The 13,884-nt window shown below is 39.4% G+C and overlaps 1 protein-coding gene across 1 annotated transcript in view; it reads right to left on the reverse strand.

Annotated features, from left to right (window-relative positions):
• Positions 1 to 13,884, reverse strand: part of THSD4 (thrombospondin type 1 domain containing 4) — a 288,225-nt gene that overhangs the window by 209,880 nt on the left and 64,461 nt on the right. Inside the window, exon 6 of the mRNA XM_032195197.1 lies at positions 6,991 to 7,093. Coding sequence (XP_032051088.1) covers positions 6,991 to 7,093 — 103 coding nt within the window. The remainder of the gene's footprint in view (positions 1 to 6,990; positions 7,094 to 13,884) is intronic.

Genomic DNA, 13,884 nt, shown 5'->3' on the forward strand with positions numbered 1-13,884 from the left:
GGCAGGTGAGGTGCTCTAGAACAAAGCAGCAAATATTGGTTACCTGGGTTCAGAAGGCAATGTCTTGTCTACACAAAGCTAGGCTAAATTTATCCAAACCTGCAAGAGGACAACAGCTACAGTTTTTCGGTTTGTCTCCAGTCTTTCCCTTTGCTGTCTTCTTAAAAATACATTCGGTTTACGTGGTTTATGTTTATGTCACCCTTGGGCTGTATGAGTTTACTCCTGAATGCTAACATTCCCTGGATGTCATTTCCCACTCTGCACTAACAACCCTTTCCAGTTCTGGAGGCTCATCCAGGTATCCGTCTATAAACACCAATATCTGCTTGCTCTCATTCCTCTTAACCCATTTTTCCCTACAAATAGCAAGTAGAACAGCAGGGCAATTGAGATACACACAAGTAACTAGAAGTATTACAACACGTGGAGCATGTGGCCTACTAAGGGAAAACGGTGAACTTTATGTACTTCATTGCTTAATGTACTTCATTACTTCATGTACTACATTATCATCCCCACTTAACGCAGTACATTCAACAGTACATGTGCATTATGATTTGAATTGAACAAGACATGGAATCCCACATAAAAGCCAGGCTCTGATATTGCTAAACTTTCTACAGATACAAATCAAAACACGTACATCAATAAATACATCAAGAATAATTATAAAAGGCAAGCTGCCACATTGAAGCATTATGCTTCCATATATGCAAGTATCTAAACATTTTCTATTAAAGCTTTCTATAGAAGTAGTTACATATTTCAGTAATACACAGGATATTTACAATTTCCAGGTCAAGCTCAACACAACAGATGTTCAGGAAGTAAATTTATTGATGAAGTCAAAGAAATACCTCAGATACTTTAGCAGAACCATACTTTTAAAGTTTTGCTAGCTTCCATCTGCTTTCTCTTGTGATCCACTCACAAGTCGGAATTAAATAAAGGGAAGAAAGGGTCATAATATAAATTAACTTCATGTTTGATTGTATTTGAATAAATTCCAGTGTCATAAGCCAGCAACATTTCCAAGAGATTTAAGTTAAAATGAAATAGAATTTTTAGTAATACATGAAAAAATGATACTTAATTGAGTTTTTACATCCTTTATAGGATTTTCAATGAGTTTATAGGAAATCGGAGCTCAAATTCCAACAAAATTCCAGAGAAATTATATACCTTATAGACGGTACTTAAGATCTTGTCAATAATTTCAGATATATGCTTTAGGATGTACTAATCTGCTATTGGTTTACTGTTCAGTTTAATGTTATTCCTTTGCTAAGCAACTGTTCCTGATCAGCTAGAGATTAAGACCAATCCACTATAAAGTAGCCGAACAGATCACAGAAAAGGCCAAGCAAAGCAAATCGCAGGATGTTTCATATATCAACTCACATGGTTGCTGAAGACCTAAAGCCGTGAGTTCTCATAAAATACAGAACAGAATAAATTTTTCAAAAGTTTTTCCCAAATCTATTTCCTACATCTCAAATTTTTACGACAGATCATAAATATACATGTGAACAGCACGTAGAAGGTAAATATATCAACACAGTTATTTAACACAATTTAAATGATAAGCATAGGCAGACTTTTGGTTTGCAGAAAGGAACTGAGACCAAATCCTAGACAGTTCCTTTCTACATACAAACGGGGGAAAAAATCAGGGGGTAATTTATTTTTTGGTGTGTGCGATGAAATGTAAGAATGCCAGTTCTGTTATTACCTATGTGCTGATTATCATTAGAGCTGTGTGCACTACTTGAGTTGTAGCTAATCAATAAATAAAAACATATTCATTGCATTTCAAAACCCTCAAAACTGCTGCCTCTTCAATGAATGTCTGGCAACAGCCGTTCATATAGAACAGGAGTAGCAAAAAAAAAAAACCTCACAGAAAATACAATGCATGCAATTAAAGTACAAGCTTCAAGGACAAGTAACCACAAAATGTCATAAACGCAATCAAGAACATTTCTAACAGGTGGAGGCAAAAAGCAGAGAAGTGTAGTGTATTGCCATGAGAAATGAAGACTTTCATTTTCAAATGAAGAAATGAAGCAGCTGCCTCATTGAATATAATACCCTGCAGCTGGATGAATTGCAGCACAGCTGGAATATTTCTTGAGATATTCTGTATATACACAAACATCTGTATATCCACTAACCAGAAGCATTTTACCAGAGGAATTACAAATAATACAATAGGACTTTTTCAGTGAAAAATTAGGTTCTCAGAAGTATTGCACCAAAACCTACAAGGACACTATTTTGGCATAGCATGTCCTCAGGCACAATGAACTGGCCGTAACAAATCGGGACAGACCAACAATTCTTGAACTGGGACTGTGTTACCTTTGTTCCTGAAGGACAGCACTCCTCTAGTCAAGAAATCACAGGCATCCAGGTAACATACCTACATCAGGACCTACCTTAATAATCTTACTTAAAGATAAATTCTCTAATTACTCTAAAGTTCCACTACCAATTAGCCTAAAGTGATGAGACTTAACCCTATGTTTCTCTGTATATATCAAATGTTATAATGTTACTAAAATAGTTTTATATTAAGACATCCAACAATGAGATCGCTTGCACTAATAATGTGCATATAAATTCTACACATACATAATAAGTTGTTTATATACATATAAACAGGGGGGAAAAAAGGGCAACACAATAAACCACTGAAAAAAGGTATAATACATTCAGGGTTGGCCCAGAATGTTCATTGATTTGCAACAACACCCAGTAGGCCACATTTATATCTGGCCCCAAAACTTTCTGCAAAATTACCTGTGCATATTTGGTAGCTATATGCAAATAGTCACACATAATAACAGAAAACTTAGAAGCAACATCTGGAAATCTGACAGGACAACAAAAGTGTTACTTGACAGGATTTTGGCATTCATCCAGTAGACTCTCAAACACTCCCATAAAGGATTTTCCTGAGGTTCACTAGGTCTGGAGGATGATTTCTGTTGATCAGCTGAATGGAAGATGCTCAACAAAACGTCTTTTTAATGATACCAGTACTGAATGAAGAGTTTCCTCACAAGCCTACATATCATTGTCTGCACAAAGCCTGAGGAAATGAGCCAAACCCTCCCAAACTGAAACATCAGCAAGACTGCTCTGTGCCTACAGCTGGTTGAGGGTCTGCAGGTAGTGTCTGCACCGTCCTTGCAACTACACTCCCTGTAAAAACTCTCCAAAGTCACTCCTCTCTGACCTCTGCGTGCTCCCATTCCAGAAGTGCTTAATGCTATTTGCAATTCTCCATAACTGAAAATGATTTTTAAATGAATAATCAGGCTTTTCTTCAATTTTATACTTACATAATATTAATCAAAGCTCATTCAGTGTCATCAACTGCCAGCAGACTGGAGAAGTTTCCTAGCAATTTGACATTTTATATTGGGGCCTCCATTTTGATTTCCTGTAAGAAGCTACTTTGTCATGCAAACCAAGACAAATTTGTTGGTACAAATCCAGCAACACAACACACAAATAAATAAATGTAGCAGCATTAGTCTTCAGTCTCCATCCTAATAGCAAAGATGAATTCAGTCTAAATCCTAAGTGCTTCTTCTCTGACACAAAATACTGAAGTTGCAGTATTTGCTAGACAGCTGTAGAAGAGATAGGCTTAATTTTCTTTAGAGCTTTTATTTCTCACAGCTGTAGCTGAGAAGCACCTGTAGCTAGATGTCAGGTTACTAGAAGGTATTTTAAAAGAAAAGTGAACTCAGAAGGGATTTTACAGCATGCACAGATCTTCTGCAACTACGATGAGTTCTCCTCTGAAAGCAAGTCAGCCCTCAGGACAGAGCACTGACACAAAACTTCTTTTAGGGGACGAGTACCAGGAAGTCCAAACAGAACTCACAGCAAGAAGGCCTGAAGTTGTTCAGGATGTTCTGTGGCCATTGATTTGAAATACTATATTTCACAATTTATTTTGGATGCGTAAGATATCCTAGATACCCTCACAGAGATGAAGCATCAGACAGATTTTTCTGGAGAGGACTTTGTTTCTTCTTTAAGCTTATACAGGATTTCTGTCAATAAATCTTCAGTTATCTCCCTCCTCTCAAAAATGCAGCTGTTCTTCACTAAGAAAGACTCCTGTGGTCAGATTTTCATTGAATTGCACTTGTCAAGGAAACAATAGTTTTTCTCCTTGAAATATACATGTACTCTTCTCATATAGTGATCAAGATATTGAAAGCTTTTCTTTAGGTTAAGATTTTTTTTTACACAATTAAAAATATAGCTGAAATAATGAGTTCAAATTTGAAGAGGTGAATTATCTGAATCACTCAAGTATTTATTGCATCTGTAGATTTAAATTTCCTTACAGGTTTTACAATCGTATCAGTGTGATGTTTTCCCTTTGTCACATCTGGATCTTCCTCTCAAATCCTGGCCTTGAAGTCATTCTGTGCTAGTCCTTCTCCAGCACAAACTAGTTTGCTTTTTTTCATTAGACACTCTAAATTCACGGAGTTTATAGTCTCTTTAATATGGCTTTTTTAATAAGACAGAAGTTTGTGTTGGAGAAGTAGCAGATAAAACAGGGGGGTTAGAAATGCAGCTGCGCCAATCTGATCAAGGGAGAAATAAAAATATGCTATTTTTCAAAAATAATAATTATTATACTTAACTCACCATCAAGAAAGAGTTGTAAATTGCAGTTTAGCCGCCCTTATTGATCCAACACAAATATTAGGAGCAAGCTGTGCTGTGCAGGGGAGGGAAAAAGAGATGATTGTGGCATGTTTTAAATCCCCTGAGTCATCCATCTTTCCTGGCAAAGGGCAGCGTGAGTCAAAGCTGCTGTGCAGGAAGCGAGGAGACAGAGGTGGGCTGAGCTGGCTCAGCATGGGCTGCACATTGCCAATGGCAGTTGGAAAAGGGATGCTTTGAAGCTAAGATATCTTAAGTCTTCAAGGCCAAGTTGTAAGAGAAGTCATTTTGTCTGCAATGTCTTCAGCCCTCTGCTTGCTGGAGTACAGAGCTCTTTTTTCTGCTTACAGGCACGGTACAAAGTGCCAAAGTTTGACAGCTCTGTAACTTCCTTTTGGGGACAACTTCACAATGCCTAACATGACTTTAACTAACAGCATACACTGAATGGGCACACCTTGAGATAAAGATGCATAGCTCTGCAACTCTTCCATATACCCACACCAGGTACAACCAGGACTGAGGCATGACTACGTTAGAAATAAACGTGTGATCAACTGGGAGTCAGATATTAAACAGCTCGTGCTGCCTTCCAGCTGACTCATCCCCCCACTGCAGCTCTACCCTGATGTGCTTTTCACCGCTGACACTTTGAAAACTACTAGCAGGCTCTATATACACTGGGGTACACATGACCTCAGTGTATTAATGACCAAAACTCACCAGTAACTATCACCCTTTTCTCCTTCTGTTAGGATAAAGGGAGGAGAAATACGAATACAACACCCAGCTCTGCAAAAGGAATCTCCCCATCATGAATGAAATTCTCCCATTCCTTTTCCATACCTCATCCTACTTTGCCTCCGTTTTGGACCTGGGAAAGCAACTTGTCATGATGAGTTCAAGACCGAAAGCAAGCCAAACATACACGGAATCCTGGTAGCCCTAGAGTAAATCACTGATGCTGAAGACACATAATTGAGAAACTCATGCCAACATATCAGTTTTAGGAAATACGGGGCAGGGTGTCAACATTAAGATAAATCACAGCACACATTTATTTGTAATGAAGTCTCCTGTAAAGAGAAACCCCTGTAAACACTGACAGTAAGACATTAAAAGCCGTGACATAACTTATTACTTGTGTTGACTTGTATTATCTGTAGCTACTTGCACAGGAGGCAATAAAAGTGATATTCAAGACAGAATTCAAAAAATAGAGATAAATGCTCCTTCTGCTTTGTTCTTCTCAAATACAGAAAGGACAAGTAGTTGGACCTATATCCTCTATTTTTAAATTTCAAGGTGAGATTCTGTGCCCCCATTTGGAAGAGAGATCATAGGAGAGAACGCAGAGTGCAGAGCACACACAGCCTGTTAGTAAGGGTGTCTCATAAAGGTAACCATAACAGTGATTCATGCCAAGCGACAGATCCACGCAGCAATAATGAAAGTACTGCACAGTATGTATACATATTTCTGTGTAATTCCTCTGTGGTCCTTTTTGTGGAAAACAGCCTTTTAAAAACATTATTTTAAAAAGTAAGACAAACTAGATTCTGCTGAATCCAGCCATGAAACGTATTTTAAGATTAAGTTATTTACCTCACAAATAATTGCAAATCTCAGCTGAGGCAGGCCCAGCTCTTGCTTACAGAAAGAAAAATGAAAAAGTAATTATTTCACAAAACATGTTTCCAGGAAAAGGTTATAGCCCACAAATTACTGAGTTTTATTCTTCAAACATTAGGACTCTGAGGATGTGGCAGGCCCCTACTAGAGCTGCTGCTTTGTGTTCCAGGACAATCAGTTCAACATGCAGCTGGGCAAGTCCATAGCACAGGTATCCCTCCCCCAGCCACCATCCCAATTGTCAAACACTTAGAAAATTTATATACAATGACAGAGTCCTGAAATGAACGCATTAGGACCTCAAGTCACATGCTAAACTGGGATTAAAAAAATTGACTCCATTTAGCAAAATAGACCTATACTAAGCCTTTGTAATCAAACAAACACATGGAAGACATTTAACCGTGATGTAGCCGAAATACTCTTGCAATACTGTATAGGTGCAAAAGTATACCAGTCAAAGTAGGACTTGCATGCTTTCAATTTCGTAAAATACAAAGATTTATTTACTTGTTGGCCAATGAATAAACTCTGCGGATAAACAAAGCAGAATCAGCAAGACTCAAAGTTCCATGGCTTCCACTAGGTGAAAAGTACTTTTGCTTTTCCAAAACACAGCCAGTATAATAAAAGTAAAAACAAGGTGTCTTCCCTTACCTTCTGCAAAAGGTTCCCATTCATAAAATCGACCCATAAATGGCTTGTTGTTGTATGATGCACACTGCACCTCTCTAATATTTCTGCTGCTTTCAGGACACATCTATTTAAAAAAAGAACACATTTATATTATAATCAATATTAATATAAATACTGCTTTCTTATTAATTAACTTTAGAAGGTCAATGAAGGCTTTGCCTAATTCTAATCCATCAGTTGTCTTCCTTAAATTAGATAACCAATAGTGTGTTTTTAAGTGATGGTATCAAAAGTACCTGTAGAAAAAGAGCGTATTAGCTTTGTGGAGTTAATGGAGTAACAGTTCTACAAAACAAGCAAATTCTTTAGTGAGCTGTCGTTTCTCACAGAAAAAAAATAATAATAGAAAAGGATATTTCAAGATAAATTCAATAAAGTAGATCTGAATCATTTCCTTTCCACAATAGCTTCACATTTCTTATTATTAATTTTCTGGGCTCAGATTCAACATAGTTGAAACACTTAACATATATGCTTCCATAACTTATTACAAGCTGGCAACACCAGCTTCTCATTCTCATCCTATGCTTCAGTATATTACCACTTTTTCTTTTTTATTCCCACATGCTACTGGGACAGCCATAACACTACTTTGTATTTTAACTTGTGCCTTCAAATGCTAGCTTCAGAGTGCTTGAAGTAATGAGAAGAACATTTTATATAAGCACGCACACGTGCACACATTGAGGCAGGGCAAGTTTTACAGATAGAAGTAACATCTTTTATTAGGTCACCTGCAATGCAAGCCTTGGCAGAAAAACCTTGTTCAGATCTGAAGCAGATTCCAAAAGCAAGTACAAGTTAAATACTTAATTACTTTGTTATGCCTTTGTCCTTGCAGTATAGCAGTTACAGCGAAAGACTGCTCTGTGTGTGGGCACACGCAAAGGGGAGCAAGACTTCTAGAAAAGGGGGTTTTAATTAGAACAATTCCTGTGCTTGGAAAAAACAGATGAGCTTTGGTCACACAAGCATTTTTTCAAGTGGCCTTCAGAGGATCAAAATGCCGCTAAAAACACTGTTCCACAGCAGTAATCACATGAAGAATTAGACTAGAACAGCAAAATCCGTTTTTCTATAGGAGATAGTTTTCACGGAAACAGCAGACACAAAATTATATCAATGCAACGTGGTAAGCAGCTATATTTGAAGGGAACAGTAAGAAGAGAACCAGTAAGAAGAGATCTTATGGCAACTGCAAGTCAGTTCTGTGGAGGGGGAAGGACGGGCTGTCATTGCAGTGAGAGCCGGCACACCAGAGGTCCCAGATGAAGCTCTCCCCAGAGGAGTTCTGGTTTTGTATCCCCCATCTATGTATAAAGATGCTTCTAGCTGAATCAGTGAGACCGAAGCCAAGAGTTTTAAAAGAGGGGTATGAACTGAACCAAAGACATGGCTGGGGGGAGGCTCACAGACGGCTTTATCTTCTATTAGAATCACAGTAACAACTCCTCTGGAATAAACACTGCTCCTGGCCAAACAGCCATCTGTGCTTAGTTCATCCCCATCTGAAGTCTCCAAGTCCACGTATATGCTGTTTTCCTCAACAAGCCAGCCATCAGAAAACAAGCAAACAAACAAAGTCCAGAAACAAAGAAGAACTAAGCAAACAAAAAAAGCTTCACAACAAACCACTAGAGTATATTGGACAGTGAGACCAAAACTCTTTCTAGTGCCTAATAGAGAGATCAAAGCTGTACTCCTACCCCTGAAATCACACATCCTTCAATCTGCAACACAGCAGAGCAGCAAGAGAAGTAAGAGACAATTCTGCCACAATAAACATCGAGGCTCAGAACCTCAAATTTTTTCGTGGAAACTAATCACACCATGTATCCCAAAAGCGAGGGGCAGAGCCTGAGCTGGCATAAATTAAGGTCCTTACGTTAAATTACAGCAGAACAAAGTCAGTCTGCACCAGCAAAGAACCCAGCCTGAAGGGTTTCTTTTTGGAACACATTTCCCTTTTCTTTTTTCTTTTTTGGCACATGTGTTCTGACAGTCTGTTGCAAAGTTTTGTTGTTTCTTGTTTCTCCTTCTCTGAGCCTTGAGCTCATGCTCTTGTGTACCACTATTTCTGGCTCACAGACCATTTCCTGTGCACCCTGTTCCTACCAACTGCAGACAATGTAAGAATAAAAAGATCAAAATATTCATTGCTGTTGCCAAGAAAAAAAAAGTGCTCCCCCCCTCTTCTAAGATCATTTTTCTATAGTTACAGTTTCTGTTTTTAAACTTACTGAAAGTTGCCCACAGGACAGAGGCCCCATTGCTTTAAAGGAGGGCAGAGGACTGCCAAGTACACTAAACACGCTGTCTGGATCAAGACAAAGTCAGAGGAAGAACAGACTAACTCAGTAACGTCCCTGCTACTTTAAAAGTCCGATGTCCTCCCTCCATTTCTTTCAGCATCGTGTAATTACATTTTTGCATGAAAACTGGCGAGTGAGAGCTGGTCAGCAAAAACTCCTTACTTTATTCTTTATACAGATTATATCCACTTTTGTTTTTGAATGCTTAAAAAAAAAAAAAAAATCAAAGAATTACGTGCAAGGTGCAACAAGTCAAACTAGGCACAGCTCAGGAATCCCCTAGGCTGAAGGCAGTCACCCTGCACAAGCACACTGGGTAACTATTCCTCGTTTATTAGCCCCTGCAAAATTCTGAATGCCCAGCTGAACAAAATGACATTTTTATGCCACCTACTGCTCAGCCCCCTTCCAAATGAAATCCTTCAGCACTCCTCAGAAGAGCTCAGAGTGTCGGGCACTTGATCTTGGCCTGGGTGGCTTTTCAGACATCTGAGGCAGAAAATGGTGCTATTGCTAAAAGGGAAAACCCTAACCCTGAACAATCAAAAGCAAAACTTTAGCACAAGTTTTGATTTATTCGCTGAGAGAACAACCAATTTTTATACCTTTAGCTACTACTTCTGTCATAAATCCATAGAGCTCAATTGCAGAACTCTCCGGGGACAGCAACGAGCATCTGGGACTGCGAGAAGGCGATCCCAGAGGGGGCGAATATTTGGAGTGTCTGAAGGCTGTATGTACCTCACAGCACTTTGCAGCCCTCGGTTCGCTTCCCAGTGCTCAGGCAGGGCCAGGAGGCGCTGGAGGCCCGCGGAGGAGGCCTGGGGAGGCCAGCGCTGGCCTTCCAGGAGCACCGGCCCGCAGCGGGCAGCAGGCTGCGTCTGGGCTTTCTTCACACGCTGTCAGAGGCCCTGTGCTCCTCCTGGCCCTTTGCCAAACGAATATCAATTTTACTTCAAAAAGCACGCATGTTTACAGATGAGGAACGTTTCCGTGGTTAAGCCACAGAACTAGCATTTAAATGACCTGGATCTCTTTCCTAAATCTTCCAGAGGCTTTCGGTGTGAACTCGGCGAAAGCATTTAGCCTTCGCGTGTGATTCTCCCTCAGCTTCTTCCCCTCTGGGACGGGAGGGCACTGGAATTGTGTTGCCTCACAGGGATTTGCAAACAAACCTTTTGAAAACAAAATGTTGACCTTGATTCTTTTTTTGTTGTTGTTGTAGTTGTTAGCAACGGATTTGGAATTTCTTCTTTTTATTTTTTTTTTCTCCTCATGAACATCATTCTCTTTTGTGATAACTGGGGGAGTGAGCTCAAGTTTTTCTTAGAGATGTTGATGCAGAAACAGGATGACACCTTTGGATGTTTATCAAACAACAAAAAAAAGATTTTTTAAAGCAGGTATGCGGAAGCCAGATCAGCAAAAAATTCAATGCACCTAATATAAAACTCAAATTCAGGCAGATATGAATTACCTACAAAACTAGATTCTATGCTGGGAGACTTTTTTTTTTTTTTTTTAATTATTCTTTCGGTTGTGCACTGCAAAATTAGAAACAGGATCACGGACCCAAAATTCTGTATGGTTTTAGCTGATGTCTCCCCTACTCAGAGTACGTGTGTAAGAATAACACCAAAGCTGTAAATGAGCGGTGTGGGTCCTCCTCCAGCCACGCAGGTCAGAGCACCAGGCACTTCCACACGATGTGAGAGGCTTTCAGAGCTTCCTTCCACTGCCACATTTCGATGCGGCTCTTTCAATGAATATGATGTCTCAGCCAACTTTTCTTATTGTACTTTCAGAACATGCCATTAGAACAGCAGCAGCACAGCACTGTGCTGATGGAGCAGGGAGTGCTTAGGATGGAATATTCTAGAAGCATCCCTTCGTATTTAGAGATGTTAAGACAAATTCTTTGAAATGCACTGTGTCTGAAGATGACATTGCATTTCTGAAAGAGTTACCCTTATCTATGCCTCAATTTCACCTGAGATACACAGGTATGAAATACTCAGAGGGATGGCATCACGCAGTACTTCTCTTTGCCCGCTACCACCACAGTTTTCTTAAAACTAGTTGCTAGTGAAGCTAAGTCTGTAAAGCAAGGAAACCACCCTACACACTTTTGGAAAACACTTGAAAGACACATGTTTTTAACAAATCTTTGACACTTCAGTAAATTAACGAAGCATTGGCAATCCACCAGGAAATTATCAGCCTGCCAGCTGATGCGCGCTCACGCTGGCTGCACGCCTGCCATGAGCAAACCGCTTCATTGCTGGGCTGAGATAATGCATTTCTGGAAAAGCATAAACGGCTTATTTTGATACTGAAACCACCTTTAAAGGCAATTAAAACGTTGACTTAGATTTTGGCACCATTTCGTTCCTGTGACCTACAGTAACTGGCCAGCTGTTTTTCCAAGGCCCCAAAGTCCTTCTCAAAGTCCAGGCTCAAGCATAATTCATAATTAATATTGTGTGCACATTGCACTAAATAAAGTCTAGTTATACTTTTTTTTTTTTTTTTTTTTTTTTTTTTTTTAATTTCTGCAGTGGTTCTATCTAATCTGATTAATCCTTTTACATTCCAAAGGATAAACACACCTCCAAAGGAAAACAACTCAAATACTTGCTTCTGAAGCAGTGTGCTGAAGGTTCTTCTTTAATTTTCAGAATATGCTCTTCACATAACAATCCACCATTGCAGTAAACACTGCCCCAGCCTTGTTCCTTCTGAACATATGGAAGTTACATGGCTGTGTCTGACAGCAGAATCTGGCCTTGCAAATTTTAATTCATCTAAGTTACTTCCCTTTGCATTGCCAAGGAACACGCACACACCCGGTATCAGTGCTACCTAGAATCAAGGCAACCTTCTTTTCTTCAGCTGATTCCAAGTCAGCAACAGAGTAATTTAAACAACTGGAGGCTCTTTTTATTTCCCAGTAGTTTTAACTTTTAAAAATTAAAACAGAACATAAATACAATTGTCTGCAATGAAAAAAGAAATAAGCTATAGCAAATGTGCCTAGATATCACTGGCACAAAATATTTGATGGATTTTTTTTATTATTATTACTAAAATCAAATTGATGTTTGTAAAAAAATATGCAAGAAAAGTAAAATTTTAAATGCAAAATTCTAAAACGTATGTGAAGAATAAACAAAATAGCACTTTCCATAAAAATAGTGCTAGCCAGCTCAAGTTACAGTCCATGACCGCAGACAGTACACTATAAATGTCTGGCTTGACACGCAATGAAAATGAACATCTGTGAACACAGTGGTATCTGGACAAGTTTAGGAGGAATAAGCACCTGTCATACCTAAGTCTCAGCACTGCCTCAAGCAATGAATTTGCACCTATGTGTCTGTTGCAATGGACATCATGCTCGGTTAGGGGAGGCATCATCAACTACTGACTTCATCTTCCTCTGCTAACCAGAGAGGGACTCGGAGGGGAGGCAGAGTCCAAGAGTGCATGTAGGACAGGGTACCAGCCTTTCCCTTTTCCCTCCCTGATTTCAAGGGGCTGCTTCCCACAGACAGAAAAAACCTTGGGCACGTACACAACACGACATCATTGTAGTCGTGTAATATAAAATATAAAATAAAAACCAATCACCACCACCACAATGAACATATACGCATACATTTGGGTAGCTGACTCCCTGAGGCCTGCCCAAATGATCCTGGAGGTTTCCTTCAATTTCACATATGCAGTTCCATAAAGTTTTGTTAAGCAACTCACGTAGCCGAAGTTGACCACAATATTTTAATTTATTCTCTGGAAAAATAAACCGGCGAGAGTCACAGTCAAGCTGTGGCTCTGCCTGGCAGGTTATCCCATAAAACTGATGTGTCCCCCGCACTTGAGGTGCTGGTGATTTTCCATCGGCCCATGCAGCGCTGAAGCAAAACCATCCCCAAAATCTAGCAGTTCTTACATCAGCTGCAGAGGGCTTACACATCAAATTCAAACACTGCCAACATTTCTACAGATCTTCTATGGCACCACCTCATGTTATTAACCCACCAGGTGTCTTTTTTACCCAAGTTTTCACAATTCTGCCCCCGATACACATTGTGATGCTTTATTTGATACCAAAGCCAAATCAGGGAAGCCTCCATTTTGGACAAATGTCGTTTTCTTTTTAAAAAATACTGCTCCATACTGACTACATATTTGACTACCAAGTCACCTCTTCTAGTTCCAAACATATAAAATGTTTGGGTGTCAGAAAGGTTTAACCATTTCCTTTGCTAATGCTTCTACAAACCGCGGAGTGCATCTCATCCTGCCCTCCTGATACGTGTGTTTATCTTTCTCAAGTAATCCCTCCACCACCACTTTGTAGCTAGATTATCTTTCCTCCTTTTCTTTTCACCTTCTGCCAGTCCTGTTACATCCTTAGCATTCTTCTGAGCTATAATAAAATTAACAGATCATGATGGATGTCTGAATACAATCAGGCTAATGGCCTTGGTACAAGCAAAACACCACCAGAGTTTTTAGGAGCACAGCTGGAACATAAAAC

This window comes from Aythya fuligula, chromosome 11 (assembly GCF_009819795.1).
Source record: "Aythya fuligula isolate bAytFul2 chromosome 11, bAytFul2.pri, whole genome shotgun sequence".
In the NCBI taxonomy this organism is placed as follows: Eukaryota; Metazoa; Chordata; class Aves; order Anseriformes; family Anatidae; genus Aythya; species Aythya fuligula.